At 37.3% G+C, this 19,352-nt stretch overlaps 1 protein-coding gene across 1 annotated transcript; it reads right to left on the bottom strand.

Annotated features, from left to right (window-relative positions):
• Window positions 1–400: 400 nt before the first annotated feature.
• shox (shox homeobox) lies at window positions 401–9,010 on the bottom strand. The gene is given in 7 exon segments (XM_079821131.1): window positions 401–2,262; window positions 2,265–2,331; window positions 2,610–2,825; window positions 4,290–4,378; window positions 4,694–4,751; window positions 7,172–7,380; window positions 8,643–9,010. Coding segments are annotated over 7 exon segments (927 nt in total). The 5' UTR covers window positions 8,896–9,010; the 3' UTR covers window positions 401–2,227.
• Between the last annotated feature and the right edge of the window lie 10,342 nt (window positions 9,011–19,352).

Below are 19,352 nucleotides of genomic sequence, written 5' to 3'. Positions count from 1 at the left end.
GTAATTACTTTGTGTACACACATCTGGAGTTGGGTTTCCAGATGCAACAAGCCATCCAAAAAAAGCCTTGCTAAAGTCAGATGTGACTGTGATGTTAGTTTAAGATATATATGGAGGGTACAAATGCATATTGCACCTTGTACATGAGAAGCGTGATTTTGTTCATCTAGGACATTTAGATAGTTAAGTCATATAGTATCACGTTCGTGGTAGAAAATAATTCTCATTTCATTTGTAACAACCAGATTTCAGATATAATATTATCGTGGCTCCTCTAAAAAGAGTCTTAGTTGTAATAATAATGTGTGCGTATTATATAGGAACGTGCCTGAACCAGAGCAACCTTTATTCATAACATTTCAGAGGGCCACAAAGTTTTACAAACTCTCTTACAAATATTTATAACTTTTATTGATAGATTACTTGTACAAGATGTACATTCTTTTTTTTTAGTGAAACAACAGAAAAAAAAACTCAATGGCGAATTATGTTTGGGCATGCTTGCATATGCAATATGATGGGATACAACAAATTCCTTGGAGCATCAAGAAAATCTCAACACAAAATTTCATCCACCATCCCTGAAATGTTTGTAAACTCAAACACGCTACATTTTAGTCAAACAAATGTACTGCAGTCACACGTTTGCGTAAAACTGTTGCAAATGTTAACATTTAAAAAATATATAAAAATAAATGCAAAGCCATGTAAATATGTACACTTGAAATTCGACTATTTAACATTAATAAACTTTCAGATAAAATAATAAATAAAAGCACCTATGACTTCAATTAAAGAAACAGAAACATTCCTAAACAACCGTAATGATGAACAACGAAAACAGCCCACAATGTAGCGTTTATTGGTAGAGGTAGACCTGACTGAGATCTACTACTGTAGTTCAAAGGCAAATGATGTCTGAACTGGCAATTTGTTTCATAGTATGGTTATGGAAATAATACTGTTTTTGTGACATTAGTAACAAATTCTTGAGCGTATTGTATTCAATTTGATGTTTTCAGGACAGCTTCTTGTTTCTATGGGGAAAAAAGACTGTTGTGTATGCAGTTGCTAAAACGCATGTCATACTGTAAATGATCTTGGAGCATTAAATGAAATAAATCTAATTAATAGAATAATGTGATCAAATTGTTTTCTTTGGTGGATTTATTATGTTAAAAACCAGATCCGGTTATGACCCTTTTTTGAGCATTTTTGTACAGTGTCAAATGAACTGCTTTAAGGTGATATCTCTTTAAATGCACGTGTACAAAACTATATTTGAATACCATTGAACTTCGGGGAGTTATGGCACATTGCAAATGAGTCAGCAAATCTTTTACACAGCTTTTAAAGATGTGTTCGTGGCGAAGAACTTTCAACACATCGACATCAGTGCCAAAAACCCGACAGCTTAAAAATCATTGTTTAATTAGCAAACATCAACCGCTATATTACGCTTTCCATATTTACAGTATTGCACTTAACTGCACATAATTGCATTTCAGTTAAACTGATGTTTCTTAAAATGTTAAATTACAAAGTTGCAGTTACTGTCCTTATCCTTTTCGAAACAAATAAACAAAAGTGATTTTAAATGCATTTCAGCCAAATTTGTTTCCCCCTTACATAAAAGTAGCATATCTTGCATTAAGGATTGTAAACGCCTTAATACAAGACCTGAAGTGCAAAAGCTAGGTTCACTTCTATTCCAGGACACATCACATAAAAAAGAGAGCACAAAATATGAGAATGAAAGCTAAAAGTCCATACACATGCCCAGAAGGAAATAACAGCAATGCAACATTTCCTCCCAAAACAGAAAGAATCATAAGAATTCCACTAAAAACCAGGCGATTGTGCCATTGATGTTATTGCTGTTTCCAGTCTTTGTCCACAGCAGAATGAACAACAACAACAAAAAAGAGAACCAAAAAAAATCAAAAATGCAAATAACAGCTTTAGATATGAATTGTAGTGGAGGGTTATCATGGCAGTGATCAACATAGATGTATGTCAGTTACAATGGAGGCCAGCCCCAATAGGTCTATCCTTCATTTGAGCACGTGCACTAGGCAGCGGCACAGTGGTAGGAGCGAGGCAAATATGGCCGTCTCTTTCTTTTCACTTTGAGGTTGAGATTCCAAAGTTTGTGTCTGTCCGTAAAAACACAACCTCTAGCCTCACTCTGTGTCTGCCTTTGCTTTTTTTTAAAAAGTCTTCTCTCCTAAACGCTGGTTTTCAGACAGACATCCAGACATTTTTGTATGGTCCTGGGGCTGTGATCTGTGCCTGGAAAGGGCTGAGCCAGTGGCCTCCAAGAAGTCCTGCCTGTTGGGCGAAAAGTAAAAGGTGATTCATTGGTATTTAATTACCTTTCTCTACAAGTGGTTTGTTTTGGCAGCTGGTTTTTTGTGACTTTTTTTTCTCTCTCTCATTCTCTCCCCTTACACCCCTTTTTTCTCTTTTGTTTTTATTTTGTTTTGTTTTAACTGTGAGTGTCACGGCCTTTTCACAGGCTTAGTCTTGTGTTAGAAGCAATTATCAGTTCAGAGCAGCAGAGAAGCCCATGGGGGTCAGAGTCCCAGCGCCTCGGCATGTTTTCTTGCCTTGAGTCGCAGGTCGGCGATGCTGGAGTTCTTGCTATTGCTCTTGGCAGCCGCTACCACGGCGGCCGCAGCAGAGGCCGAGTCTGCCAGCGACGCGATCGGTAATCCAAAGGGCGGGGGCGGGAACATCAGATAGGGAGCGTGGGCCGCGAGGTGTGGGTGCAGATGAGGATGGGAGTGTGTTCCGACCCCCTCCAACTGTAACTGAGCTTGGACCTGCGGGGCGAGCAAAAACAAACACGGAGTTAGTCAGCGGCCGTGGGGTCAGCTCGAGGAGCGGCAGGGATCCGCTTTCAGGCTCGGACACCACTCCAAAGCTTTTCACTAAATGTGTGCTTTCAGTGAAAACACTCACTCACTCACTCACTCACTCAACTCAAAAAAGTGCATTCCTTTTCATCTGATCTTGAGCTGAATTATGCAATGCGTTCAGACAGCTTAATAGTCAAAGAACTTCCATCAGCTGCAAATCTCAGCATATTAGTTTGATTCACACTGAATCTTTCCATACAACCTTTAAAAAGCTGCAACATCATGTAATCTTAATTATATATTCAATGGCATAAATAAACAATTTCGCACCCAAAATATTCATTCTCATATATATAAATATTTATTCGCATAGTTCCTAGGGGGGGAAAAAGATGTAAGCAGGCAGCATAAAATATCAGGTTGCAGATTCTTAGCAATTATTTCAGTAAGATGAGGTGAAAATTAGACATCCGCCAACTTAAAAAGTGACTTATTTTTTATTTTCTTTTTTAGTATTCTTCTCATGTATCTTTCTCTGCACAGGGATCATAAATATTTCAAAGCTTTACATTTTGCGGTCCAACTAAAATACAACATCTGACAAGCAGCACAAGTTTTTGACACTGGGAACGAATGTTTTACCAATGTTTCTTTTTTTGTTTTCCACGTGAATACGAAGCATAAGGAGATTACTTTGAAAGGAGGATAAATAATGTCAGACTTGGTAGTCTGTTATTTTTGGAAAATAATCAGGTATGAATACAGCCGTCTGAGTTTCTTCGCTACTCACAATTTCTAACCACAGGCCTTCTGACTTTATCCTTGCCACTTGCATTTATTTTAATTAACTCTGTGTGAAAATACTCGTAAAAATTAAAGCAGGCCATTGCTCCAATGTCTCCACAAATCAGTCAAATTGGACTGTGCAACCCCACTTCAGGGGCAGTCAGAACAACAGGTGGTGGACATTTGTGGTGTTCAGTATGCAGTCCTCACGCCTCAGCCCTGCCAATGCTGCTCAGTGCCAATAACCATCAGTGCGTTATTCCTCTCTTTCATAATCTCTTTTATCTGCCTTCCCCTCGCTGTGCTATTAGCTTAATTATGGCTGCTCTCTCGTCTGGGTGATGCAGACAGTTCTTCACCACCAGATGAAATGTCTCTCGGTCCCTCTTATCTCATTCGTCTCTCATCGGGTCCCGGAGGTGAAAGGTTCGCGCCCTTCGCACGACGCATGGAGACTAGTGTCAAATCAGATTGTTTGTCAAAGCCTAAACATTTCTCGGCCAATAGCTACTTTTAGATAGGGGCGAGGCGTTTATTTAGTCGACTGAACTACATTCGGATGTGTGCTGTTATTGAAACGCGACCATTTGAAAGCACAGAATATATTAAAGAACGTAAACATTACAGGTCCGTAAATCCTACCTGTTGAAAAGGCATTCGGAGTGCGCCCATATTCACGTAAGGAGCTACCCTGCACGCGTCCAGGTGACTCGCTGTGCCCAAAATAACACCTGAATAGAAAAGAATAATAAATGAGCAAAGTTAGTCATGATGATTTTTTAATGAAGATGATTTCACCATTTACATTAAGTTTAAAATGTAATGAGTTATAAAATGGCGTGTTGTCAGAGCTGCGGTGCACTGTGGTTTGCACGTGCTCACGACAGCCTTCGGCTCACGAGCACCCAGGTTAGGCTACTCCGAGTTGGGCCATGTCCCGTAAATTAAATTAAAAATGGCATAAAATAATAAAATCTAGCCTGATGTTTACACAAAACATATTTATTAATTAGGTTAGTTATTCAATTATTACTTAAGCATTTTACCTTTGTGCATTTGATTTTCCTGTTTTCGGCATTTCGCTCTTCTGTTCTGAAACCATACCTAAAAAAAGAAATAAAACACGGTTATGCTTTATCGTGTTCACCACCATTCATATAAAAATGTGCAAATTTGTTGTAGGCTAGGCCTACTAGATTTTCCCCTGGAACCGACATTACCGAGAAAGAAAAAAAGAAAAAACAATGTCGATTTATGTTGCCTCCGATAATTTGTATGCTATAGGCTATTAGAATTTATTAAACACTTTAATTGCAAAAGCGAGTTATTTTATTCGTTTCACAACTCTTCCTCATACCTAGTTAATACTGCAGTTTTTATATATATATTTTTTACACAAATGAATTCTTTATGTAGGCCTAATCTTTGTCTACATTAAATAGGCCTACATTCTAGTTATTTTCATTGTTGGTAAATTAAACGATGATAGCTAGGCCTATAAGCACAATTTTACATGGGTGAAATATAGCTAGGTTACTCTTTTTTTTTTATTAGGCTAAATAAATTTCCCCCCATAAAATAAATGTTCTGCTTCACATAGAAGCTTGAAAAGGTGGGAAATAAAATTTTTGAACAATGTGAATGTGTCTACTGTAGCCTACAGTCATTACTCGCGTTGGTCAGTTCAGTTAAATCATGCAGGCTATTAACGCTGCTTTTTCAACGCTCAGACTCGCTCATTAAAATTTAAAAGCAAATGGTCTGTCAACCTGTTTTTTGAAAGACAGTTTTCCATTATGACTTATTATTATTATTATTATTATTATTATTACTATTATTATTAGTCGCTGTGTGACTTCTAGTGCGCCACAATGAATGCATCATATTTCAATCTTTGATCGATTGTAATTATCCAGCACTATGCTATAGGGAAAGTGAGCTACACTGGTTTCGACAGTTATTTCTTCATTAAGGACCACTCAATGATGCGGTTCACAAATACCCTAATCTGATTTCCGTTTGATTTTTATTAGAGACAGTGAATAATGACATTTAATTTAGCCCTGCACCAAAAACCGAAAGATATTAGTCGTAATTGAATTACTGCCTTCTCCTCACTGAGGTCTCATAACTTTCAATTAGATTCTTGACAGCTGGTCGGCGTGGGGCTTCTATAGAACAGTATATGGTAGCAGGTTCATATCAACCTCACGTCCATTGCGTTTAACTCAGATTTTTCAGCGAAATTTAAAATGTGATCAAATGTCGGTGTGTGAGGCCTTTTCAACGCAGTATGAATTTTTGGTTGCATCAAATCACAGCTCTGACCTATTCTTCGCTCTCCTCTTTTAATCTGATTTCGCCTCCGCTTCAGAAACATTAAAAAAAAATATCGTGCTTGCAAGCTGTCACACTGGCAAACAATGTTACTTGTTTTTCCCATTACATTTTGTAACACGGGGTATGTCACTGTAGGAGTTAAGAGCGAATTGAATTATTCCTAATACATTTTTATAGGAACAGTATATCAAGACAATGGCAGATATTACAAAGATAAGGTTGGAGAAAATGAGGTGAGTGACATAAGAAGGTATCCCCTGCAGCAGCGGTTCAATCTCTTCATTAATTTTAATGATGTGGTTAGATCTTTCTGCAGCACATAAGCAAGTTTTCCTCTGAATATAGCTGCTGCTGCAGGAACTAAAAGGCTATTTCATATCCACACCCACCGCTGAAACTCAACCCGCATAAATCGAAAGATAACAGAAATGCTTTGTGTGTGAGTGAATATAACAACAACAACTGTCTCCAAACGTTAAACATCTCAGGAGCATGGTGTGATATACAAATTTAATCTTGCCTACTTAAGCAAATGTGTAGGAGGAATGAAGGCCCAGCGACCACACATAGCCTAGTAGGCTACTATTATATTTCAATTGCCAGTTCACTCCTCTACGAGAAATCGCGTCTTCCGAAGAAGTGTTTAGCAGTGGGCTACTTTGTAAATAGATTGCCTGTTATTTCTAACTTTATAAACTGATAACAAAAACCCTTTATTTTTACATATGCTATCATCAGCGTCATAATCTCCTCTAGGCATATTATGAACGCAAACACCACAAAAGCGCTATTATAATAGTATTTATATAAGGCTACTATATAAAAGCAAACAGATTATTTTCTCCATTATGCTACGCTGATCGAGCAAGGTAGGCTATGTGTTGTAATTTCACACAGCTAGGCCTATAACTATTTCAAGAACATGTACTGTGCGTAAAACGATGGAAAATGAGTGACACAGAACCCCCAATTGACATTCAGGTTATTTGCATTTCCACTAAAAGATGCATTCGTTTAAAAATTTATCTACACACTCTCTGGTAATGTTTTCAATGATTAATATTTGAATAGTCATATTTGATATTTGCTTGTTTTTATCTGTTGTAAAATAGTTTTTATTATCATTTTTTTAAAAACTGGAAAGCATAAAACAATAATAATCAAGGAATTGAATGGAAGCTTACCTGCACGCGGGCCTCAGACAGCCCCAGCCTCTGACTCAACTCCTCCCGCATGAAGGCGTCCGGGTAATGCGTCTCATCAAATAAGCGCTCCAGTTCATTCAGCTGCTCTAAGGTAAAATTTGTCCTGCTCCGTCTCTGCTTCAGTTTACTCTGTGCGTCCTCGTCCTCTGATTTCACATCCTCCTTCTTGTCTTTGCAGTCGTAAATTCCTGGGAAAATACAACATGAACACATCAACAAAAGATTGATTTAAAAAACAAAACTTGCAGATGGCGAGAATTCTAATCAAAATCGGCAGAATAAATACCCTAAATCGAATTAATATGATGTGCCTACACTTTATCTTAAAAATTAAAAAAAACATTTTGTGTATAAAATCCGAGATGAACAATAACTTACTGCTGCTTTATAAAAAACAAAACAGACTTGCAATTAAAACCATAATTATTCTCGATATTTTTATATGCATAAATTGTAAGTGGCAGATTCTTATATTTAAGGGACAGATAAATGGATGAGATCCTTCTGTAATTCTAAATTACATTAAGATAATAGGAGACATTAGAAGTTTACAAAGAGCCAGCTTTAAAAAATATAGAGCTTGATCCTCATTCCAGAGCATTTTTAGATAATAATAATAGTAATAGTAATAAAGTGTGTTATTTGCAAAATCAAAACTTGCACAACTTTATCTTACTGCAATAAAACATCAAGTTTATTACTTTACCTTCATTTTCTCTATGAATTCTTTGAAAAGGTATTTGTTTTGTTTTTTAATTTATTAATGGCATTTAAATTTCTACTTATTAGCCATTATTATTATTATTAATATTAATATTCCAATAACTGTCCTGGGCCTGCCAAGATTTTCGTTTCTTCACGGTTTCTGAAACAAACACGTTTTAAATGAAATAACTCTTTACAAATATCATTACCCACATGCATGGCTCTATGTTAAATCATATTCTTTTTTACTTGATTTTTTACTTAAGTGTTTTGTACGTAAAGAGTAAATAAGTGCCTTTAGTCATTTCCTGGCAATTCTAGGAACAAGGAATAAATTGATAGATCGTTCTTTGAAATTTGACAAGACAGGGCCTATTGTTTCGACTCTTAATTCCTCAAATGTGAGGACAGACGACTGTTTTTATACATTTATTGTGATTATCTTACTTAAAATTGCCTATCTTGTATTTCTGTTCTTTTACAAAAGAAAGCAGTTCTCCACACGGCACAGACATCAACGAACCGTTGCATCAGCTGAATACAGCTTGAAATTCGCCACTCGCATGCTAGTTAGCCTCTTAACACAATCGAAATCTTTCTTTAGGATAATGAAAATGACCTCAATATACAGTAATTTAGGTTTTTATGGATATTTCAAAAACGCCAAACATATTCGCGCGGAAACCTAGTGGCAAACGCGCCTCCAGCGAAACATATTATTACACTTTGCGTAAGTGTAACTCACCGTCAGTAGCCCGTGTCACGTTAAACTCCTTCAATTTCTCCTTTTCCAGCTCTACGTGCTCCTTGTAAAGGTGTACCGGACAATGGTTGTTGTTGGTTTCTGTAATCTCCTGAAGGTTGGTCTCCGAGTTTCCCAGCTCTCTGGCTCGGGCTAAACCACTCTCCAAAACTTCCCTGTACGTGATGCTCTCTTTGCTGCTCTCCTTGGTTTTCTGATCGAAGGATTTCGACACGAACGCCGTGAGTTCTTCCATGGCTGATTACGGAAATCCACTTTAAAATGAACCTAACGCGAATCTTTGTGTCTGCTCAACAGTGATTTCGGCGATATGTTTGCGTGGAGAAGGTTTAGATCACTCCTGCTGTTATGTCTGTGTTTTTCAGATCACACTATTTATACACGGCCACCTCAGCCCGGCCCCCATCGCCATCATGTCTGGAGTCATTACAGGCGCTTCTGAATTCAACTTTCAGCGGCTTTTCCTCAAATCAATTCTGCACTGGATGGAGTCCCCTTAATTTAATTATAATTAATTAGGATTCCTACAGTGCCGTGTGGTCAATTGGAAATGGGAACCGTGTTTAATTAATTCTGTGATAATTTCACTGACGCAATTAGAGGATATGAATATTGCAGCATGACATTATCAGCTCATTTTGGTATATTGACGTTAACATGGACGGAGAATTTGCCAATCGAAGAAAGAGAAACAATTCAATCGAGAATATATGGTGGTAACTTGCAGGGATCGTCCAATTTGCTGACAACTGTTCGATATTTTATCGCCAGTCATTATTTTCATCATCACATTTATGTTTTTTTTTTTTTTTTGAACTAGTTTGTCAGCTATTGCCTATTCAATGTGAACATAAGTAGGGTAAATCAAGTAGGCTAATATAGGCTATTTAAAAAAGAAAAAAAGATGTATTTATATTTTCTATATTATTACATATATTCGTATATAGAATATTTAGATTCATTTATCATAAATATTTAAGATGATATCGTAAACTGGCCGCTTCCATACAGTTGATAGCTATTCCAGTTGGCTATAGTTGTGTCCCATAGGCTTATGTGCTTTTATTTTATTAGACATTTAATTTTTTTCAACAATTTAAAAACATTGTTCTCCAAATAGGACTATGTATACTTTATAAATACATTTAGCCTGAGCAAAGAATGAATACATTTGGTGTGATTGTAGCACAAAGTGTCCAGGCGCCTTTGCAATAATTGTTTCAGTTTAATTGTAGGCTACGTACGAAATTGCACGACGCTAGTGTTACTGTAGCTACCACTGATCATAATAAGATATTGTATGTAAATATATGCAAGGCGTTAGTTTATCTACAGTCTTTAATAGATAAAAAATGGTGTAGCCTACTAAAATGCTCTTAAAATATTTCAGAATTGAAATATATATATTTTTTTAATTCTTAAAGTGTAAGAAAAAAAAACGATAAATCCATCAGACATAATCATGAGCATTTATTTCTAGTGTGGTTATTTTAAAAATGCATAAGACGCTCGGATATGGTGCTATGATATTATCGTATGCACGGATCAGTGCAGGGCGAGAATAAAAAGGGCAGAATCAAAAGGATGTTATGATCCCCTGTGAATATTGAGCACCGTGGTGTGAAATCGCTCATGTAAACCTCACAGATGACGTGCTTGATAGCGATTTATTTATTAAATCCATCCTCATTTTAAGACTGCAGTTATTTGAATATTTTTCTAACACATTTCCATTTAAAGAAATCACTTTTCTTCCCAACGAGATTTTTTTTTCTTCTGTATGCAAATTTTTTTTTAAATAATAATTCATATTCTCGTTATTCAAACTCTATAGCCACTCCTTTTTTAGGTTTTTTTTTAACTGGCCAATATTGGCTATATTTAGTGATGTTGGATGGAAGCTCATTTGTAGGGTCACGTCAAGGGAAGGATAAAGTGTGTCAGGTGCACCTTTGATTCCGGGAGATTCCAAGAGTAAGCTGAAACACCGCTGCTTATGAAGTTGGATTACTCCTTTCTCAGTTGTTTTTATTATAGCTTAGAGCAGACGGGTAGGCCTTAATATTTTCAGCGTTTCTGCTGTGATACCTTCTAGCAGGCCTTTAAAAAAACTGTAGCTCGCTTTAACGGATTGCAGAACTTCAAAGTGGCTGGTGCAGATGTTTTGAAATTAGTCAGATGCGGCTACACTATACGTGCGGTGCCGGTTCACAGTCAACAACAGCCTCCAGGGGATCGATACATAGCCTATAGGCTATAGCCTACATATATACATACTGTACGTGGGTAAATCGACAAGTCAGGATGTTCTTACTCTGCCTCATAGTGTCACTGAAGTTAGCAGACAATTCTTAAAGGCGCAGGAATTATATTTCCAATCTCTCTCTCTCTCTCTCTCTCTCTCTCTCTCTCTCTCTCTCTCTCTCTCTCTCTCTCTCTCTCTCTCTCTCTCTCTCTCTCTCTCTCTCTCTCTCTCTCTCTCTCTCTCGTGGATTTGATGCCGCAAGTTTATTGGCCAAGTAAGAATGCATTTACTAGCATTAAACATACCGTTAACAAATAAACTGTTACTGAAAATCGCTGTCACTCATTATTGTATCACGTAGCCTATTAATCGATCCTTCTATCCTTTTTTTTAGTTTTTGCTTGGTAAACGATGTATGTTTCTCGTTTCGTATTAAACGGCATATTTCGTACTTTTGTTCACATATTTTTTGTTTTGTTTTCTGAGGTGAGCAGACAATTAAATCACAATTAAGGTCTAAAAGGTTTCACTGGAAGTGACCGAATTAAGGTCGGACAGGTTGATGGATTACAGCCTATATCTGGGTTGTAGAGAAATAAATAAATCGTCTAGTGAAATGTCGATAACAATTTTACATCTGAAGCCACGGGCGATGTGCGTGAAATTTATGACATCATTGTCTTAGTCGAAGAAGAAAAAAATACACACAAATAGCCTCTTTGTAAATAAACCCAATGGATCAACACATGTAAATATTAGGACAGCTTTCTTTGTCAGTTCACATCCTACCAAAAAAAACAAAAAAACAAAACCGGCCCTATATTTTTATTTTGTCAGATTCAGTTAATGTCAAAAGCAGGCAGGTGGCTATACTGGCACTTTAAGAAATAATTGCTCTGAATTATTTGCATCCCCTTAATCAGACCGAGACAGCAGGCAGGATCCTGCTTCCAGTTATGCAAAACGTAAATGTAATTATGCCTTACTTCTTGTAATTGTGTGATGTTAAAGTTCAGCCTCCTCTCCTACCTTTGATTAGCTTTTGGCACATTATTAGCAAATAAACAGCTTTATTAAGTTTGATGCCATTTGAGAGAGGCCCGGACCATGTGGCCCCTTAAAAGTAAAGCAAAGAGCTGTGATGTAAAATTTGTGTCTGTATTGGCAACAGGCCATTTAATCATTCAGCCAGCGAATCAGATCCCCGGGTTTCAGCTGAGCTATATATGTGTGCCGTGATTCTTCAAGCAACACTCATTCTTCCAAGGGTTAGGCAGCTTGTTAATAAAGTGGAGGGGAAAGGAGACCCAAGACCTTTCTGCGGGAAGTCCAGGCTTACTCTGACAAATGCCATAACAGCGTTTGAACTTGCTCATTCGCTCAGATTAATCCCTCATGTTCACGAGACCAATGCGTTCTAAATTCATATTTAAAATGGTGGTTATTTGGTGTTGTTTTGAGCCGTGCTGATTACTTCAGGGTTTAAACCCCCAATTAAGTGCAATGGCCGACCCCCAGTGGCAGACAGTTTTGAGTGTTATGCACAGGCATGTTGGGAAGATAATGAGGCGTAGTTAACCCTAACAGGCTTCCTCCTGTCTCTTGTTACACTTGCTGTAGTTTGCATTTAACCTCAGAATAAAAGATATACAAGGTTAAAACATGTGCATTTAAATGTGCTCATTCTCTTACATAATAATTGATCTCTTTGTACTCTTTCTGCCAAATTTGTATTTAATATGACTACACAAATCATACCTCAGATCTGTGACAGAGAGGTCTTGAATTTAATTTCTCAGCAGTTATTTCAGTCTAGTGCATTTTTGTGTGTGTGTTTGAAACCGCTGAAGCCAAACGTGTACAAAAATTGATTATCAACAAAATGATGGCTTAAAGCCAAAGGTCCTGAGTGTTGAAATCCTGAAGCATGAGACCACATTTTTCTCTTCCTTTTCCCTCTGCTGCTTTCTTCCCATAGGCTGATGGTATTAAATTGACTTTATCCTTGAAACATAATAATCCACAGAGTACTCTGACAAACCTACCGCCCCAAGCCCTCCACCTCTCCAATCCCACCCCGAACAAGCTCTTCCTGGCTTTTTATTCTAGATACAGCTGATTGTAGCAGCCAGGTTGAGGTGTACGTTTTTATCGTGGTTTGCTGATAACAGAGCCAAACAATTGGCTGCATTGTTGGTCAGAGACAATGTTTTAGATTTGATTCCAACATCACCCCTGAAGCTTGTGGGGAGACTGAGCAGAGCTGAAGCAGGTGAGAATTTCTGGAGATTTCAGTCCGGATCAGGCAGCAGCATTTTGGACTAGCCATTTAGCACTTGCAAGCAAAGTTACAGTCTACTCGAGAGACTGAAGACTATATGGGCATATATGCAGCTAGCTGCATGGAGCAATGCCCTTAAATTCTCAAGAAAAGGCTGTTTATAATATTTCCATGATGTTATACTGTCAGTCTTGCAAGTAATGTGAGTATGAACTGTTATCTCTGATGATATTGATATATTCTGAATGATACAAGCTCCAGCCTCATTACTAATACTAAGCCTAATACTTTATTATACAGTATTTAGAGAACAGCGTTTGACAATGCATACATTTAGTAGCTTGCAGGAAAAGGCCTATTTGCATTTTAATAATTTGAATCAAAGAAATATGTTAACATTGAATGTTAGAATCTCTACTCTGTCAGTATATCCGACTCACCGCACCACCAAGTAGATCTTCAAGTCACTGTAATGAGTTGTGTATATTAAACCACGATCTACATGGCAACAACCATGTTGTATCTGTCGGAGGTCAAGCGTGCATGTAGCTTGCCAGCAGAGATGTGACAGGGGAATTTGAGTAAGAGGATCTTTCCTGATCATATCAGAGTTAATAGCTTGGGACCCATGGGAAATAAAATGCCTCAGCACAATAAGCTCAAATCAATACTATGAAAAAGAATTTATGAAAGATGCACAATGTGGCATTTCATCCTCCCATTCACAGATAAGCACCATGCTGACTGTCATCTGAGAAAGCTCAGCTGTTTGTGGAAGTCTGAAGATGTTGGTATGATCATTCTGATGGAAGATGAAAGCAGTGTCTGCTGCTGCTGTGTAATCAGTAAGACTATTCTATCTGTAAAGATAATGGCTATAATGCCTAGACTAGCACCCAACCATTACTTAGTTCAAAACCAGCCGGCGCAAACTCTGTCCTTGATGTCTATTTGCTATAATGCAAAATAATAAAATTGGTTTTGGACTTGACGTCCATGGCTTGTCTGAGAAACAACCCCTTATTTATTCTTGTGTTGATTTGTTTGATTCTCTTGAGGTAAAATCATCATTAAACTAATTTAAATCTCTTTCTCTGTCTGTACAGTGGCTTGGTGAATCCAGGACATGGCAAAGGATGTAAAGGTAGTATAGTTTATTGGAAAACTATAAACAAACTATTTTCATTTAAAGGGGTACTTCAGCGCTGGGAAGATGAATGTGTATTTAAACTGGGTCATGTATGTAGTAGAAATGTGAAATTATTTTTTAATTTGGTGCCTTCTTGACTGAGAAAAGACAGAAAATGTATTTTTGTCTCATGTTGATGAAAGACAACAACTCACAGAATGCACTTGCTTCGCTGCTCAACGAGGCCACTCCCAAAGCCACGGCTACTGGTTATCACTTGCCCACCATGACACCGCCCCCACTGTTATTTGGATTTTTATAGTAATAAAATAATTTTGTTCAGTTAGAGAATAGACATTACAATTAAAAACTGAACGTGTCTTTTCAATAAAGTACAAAACGAATCGCTGAAGTAACCCTTTAATGCAATGCTAGTTAAAGAGATAGTTTATCCAAAAAGCTAAATTCTGAAACATGAAAAGAATATCTTCTTCTGTGTTCCACTGAATAAAGAAAGGCATACAGGTTTGAAATGAGACATTGAGTGATTAATGACAGAATTTTCATTTTTGGTTGAACTAACATCTTTTGAGTGAAGTGGAAATTCCCCATATCTATTTTCTAAATGCATGTTATTGATCTTAATGTTAAAATATTCGTTTTTAACCAATTCTTTGAGTTTGTAATCAAATCATTATTTGATCTTCCAGTGAAATGACAGACTTATCTCTGGTGTCGTATGACGATCTCTTATTATTCTCCAATCATTTAGTCCACTTAAACCCCCTTTCTTTCTTACATCTGCCTCTACATCATTCCATTTCACTCGGATGTACAGTACATCACAATACGAAAGAAAAGATTTGTTGCTACTTCCATTACATCAATACTATATGGTGTGAATGATAAAGTACTTTTATATTGGGGGTTGTAATGGGGGGTTAATTGGTTAAGAGTTTAGTTGAATTGGTTTGGACTTCAGTTGGAGGTCCCTGGTTCTAGAAATGTTGTCAACCTCTGTGCTGAAAGGCTACATCACAGTATAGATTCTCTAAAATATGTGTGTATGTGTTCTACTTTTAATGAAACATATAAAAATCAAGATCTACTCCCAAGATACATATTCCCTCTGCAAACAGTCTTAATTAGCCTGTTCTGTGTGGAGTCTATCAACTCTTCTCAGAGCTACTTCTGGCAGACAAAGAAAATCACACATTTGTTCTTGTTTATGAGGTCATTCCGCCTGCAGTCTAGTTTAGAAGCTCGGCTCATTGCATGTGTTGAGCAAATAATCTATGAGGGGAGCGAGGGGTGGTTGTGTCTTGTGGTCAAAGACCTAGCAGGCTCGCAGTTGCTGATAGCACACATTAATTTGCTTAATGCGGACATGTATCATTTTCATCTCGCTCAACCATCCCCCTGAAAGTAGACCGACAGGATTTCGCTTACGGTAAATGAGCGGTTAAATGTATGCCATCCGCTTCATTTTTTTCACTCTCCGGGTCTCTAGTGTCATTCGGACATTGCCGACTCATTTAGCATGAATACAGACAAGCTTTTATGCCGCATCCTGCACTTGATCAATCATGCAATTAAAAGCCGTTTCAAAACAGCAGCATTTTTAATTTCATCCGGCTTTAGCTAAAGACGTGGACTGCGTCCATTTGTTGGAGGTGATTTATGCACTCATCTTAAGAAGGAGAAGTCACTGATCTGCAGGCTCATTAAGATTAATTAGTGACGGGCTGCAGAGTGGCGTGGCTGATGAAGAGGCGCTGGAAATGGCCAGCACTGCCAAGGTGAGGCGAGCAGCTCTTTGGGCTTCTCTCTCTCTCTCTTTTTTCGCTCTCTCTTTTTGCTTGCAGCCTGAGGGTTGTGATGGAAGGGGGGAGGGACTGAGTAAGGAAAGGGAGAAGGGAGGCACACCATCTGTAGACAAGTCCCTCAGCAGAGTTACCAGTCGCCCCCATCTGTCACGCTGTGTCCTCCCCCCACACACCCCCCCCCCCCCCTTCCCCGACCCGTCCCCCTGGGCCAAGCTATTCAACCACTAACAGAACCGGCACTGGACAAAGATCAGGAGCTCTCCAGCTCAGAAACACTGACCCTTTAGTACAACAGACCTATCTGAAACATTGGCAAACAGGCAGGCAGAACAGACATGAAATAATTCAAGGAATAGGTGGCCAAAAAATGAACATCCAGTCATTATTTGCTCATCCTCATGTCAGTCCAAAGACCAAACCCATATGTTGTTATTTCTATCAGGGAACACAAAAGGAGAAATTTTGAGGGATCTTTGTGCAGCTCTTCCATACAACAACAGTTCATAATGACCACGCCTGTAAAGCAAAAAAAAAAATATTAATAATAATTGGTGCACTGCATTGCAAGTCCTCTGAATTCATAGTTTTAAAGTCAATATTACCTGTTGATATTTTCTTCCAAGTATATACAATAATACAAACCATCATCACTGACAACAGTTTGAATATGCAGAACAAACTGTTTATTTTTATTATTATTGGATATTTTTCCTTTTCAGAACTTAACAGATATTACTTATATCAGTTTATTAAAGCATTTGTACTGTTATAAATATATAAATATTCTTATACAAAAAAATGTAATGTGAAGAACTAACTTTATCAGTAGTATTATTCTTATTCTTATTATGGTGTTGTTATCCTTTCTATAACTTGACAGATGTGCTCACCGTGTTGTACTGTATGCATACAAAGATTCTTAAAAAAAATAATTTTTCATGCTTTACATATATATATATATATATGTATATGTATGTGTGTGTGTATATATATATATATATATATATATATATATATATATATATATATATATATATATATATATATATATATATATATATATATATATGTATATATATATGTGTATATATATATTATGTATATATGTATATATATATTATGTATATATGTATATATATATATGTATATGTGTGTATATATATATATATATATATATATATATATATATATATATATATATATATATATATATATATATATATTATATATATATTATATATTTTTGTAGTATATAATATATGTATTTGAAAAAAAATCCTGCATTACATTAGGTGCATTTCTGACTTTGCCAATGACAACAGTGTTACATTTGTGGCCCTTGGACTAAATGTGGACTAACCTGTATCTGAAGTTCAGGAAAAAGTTTGAATATTGAATGTATTTATAATTCAATTCCCAAGTTTATTTTTGTGTGTGCACACATGTGTGGAGCCCATTGCAAGTAGCAACAATCTTACCTACTGGTGCCTTAGGGCAGTGTCTGTTAAAGAGGACCCAGGTTTTGAAGGGCCAAATGACTGCCTCTCATCTTCAACATATCTCCTTTTGTTCCAGCAGCCTAGCCACCCCCTGTTAGAGACCAATGCATTCTGAGTCTTCACTTTACTTCTCCACACCACAGAGATGTGAACTGGACAACCTTGTTAGGTGACAGAGGATACTACTGCCCTTCAATCAGACCACCTGTCAGTGTACATGCTGCTGTTTTCCTGAGGCTGTGTACATTCAAGCTGCCATATAAGGTGATTCATTTTACATGTGCTCATAACAAAAGCTGACATCTGTGGTAAGCAGGGAAAAAAAGCTAAGGTCTGTGGTCATAATCGCTGAGTGACAGCTAATAATGTGCCTGAAACTTCAGCTGAACAATTGCTTGAGTATATGACAGGGCTACAGACTGCGAGTGAAGTGATCGCAAATGCAACAAAAAATACCTCATTTGCACTAATAGTTTGTTAAATGTAATATTGTTTGAGTGCACAGCAGTTTTTTATTCACACAACAGTGAACTCAGCTCAGGTTATGATGTCCGATTCAAGGACGTATGATTCTTAACTGATTCTGTGTAATGAGTCAGTCTGAATGATTCAAGAAACGCTCTAGAATAGTAGTTCTCAGCCTTTTTGACTTGAAGACCCCTCATTGTCCAACACAATATTTTCGGACACCCCCACCCCACCCCATATAAGGTAAAATATGTCTGCTAGTTTTCAACTATAATTATGCCAAAGCTGCTTATTTTAAACCTTTTTTTATCAACATAAGCAAACAGAAAGAAATAACATTTCTTAATTTTAGAAAAGCCCCCCTGGTTGAGAATCACCGCTTTAAAACCATTAACCTGGAACCGTTAATGTATATATTAGATGTGTGAGACTGGGGAAAAAAAGTGATTTACCCCCTGAATGTTTCGTTTTAGGAGCTAATGGTTCCCAAGTCATTTCCGTAGTCTTTATAAATTGGCTAGGAATATATAAGAAAAATAGCTCGCATTTTAGAACATCCTCTCTGTGGACTAAGCCACTGGATACAGTGTGGACACATGATCACGAATGCTATCATTTAATATTAGAAACATTAATGATCGCATGCATGGCGTAAGATAGCAATGCTGAGGAAAAGAAAAAAAATGAAGCAAATGGCCCAATGCCTTTCAGCCATGCTCCTTTCAAAAGTTGTTTTCCTGAAAATTAGGCAATTGACTAATGGTGTAAAATGCTGTTAATTAGCTGTACAGAAGCCCAAACAGGCTTTTTTGCCTGTAACTAATAAGAAATCAATTAGCTAATGAATTGGTCATTAAGTGAAAAGCTATCTTAGCCAGGGTATTTTTTAATGATTTTGCCTATGATCCTGTCTAATTGCCGTTGTCATACAGAGCTCTCAGCTTTCAGCATGGCTAATGAAGCTTCATTAGATCATAACTGGCACTCTTGGAAGATTTAGAGGCAAACCTGCTTCCCAATTATTTTTAATTGCCAGACATTCACACAAACAAGCGCTGCACCTTGCAGAACAGGAGAGGAGATCTGGCAACGCCGGTGTCTCCTTCATTACTTCATTTGAAGCGATTAGAGCCATGTGCAGGGTCGCCGTTACACTGTTGTTTTTTTCCCCTAATCTAAAGAGCCTCATCATTTCAAACCTGTGGGTTATTGTGCTCTCCGTCACTTTGATTTGCACCCAGCAA

Source organism: Gobio gobio, assembly GCF_949357685.1.
Source record: "Gobio gobio genome assembly, chromosome: 7".
Lineage (NCBI taxonomy): Eukaryota > Metazoa > Chordata > Actinopteri > Cypriniformes > Gobionidae > Gobio > Gobio gobio.
This window is presented reverse-complemented; position numbering and strand designations above follow the sequence as displayed.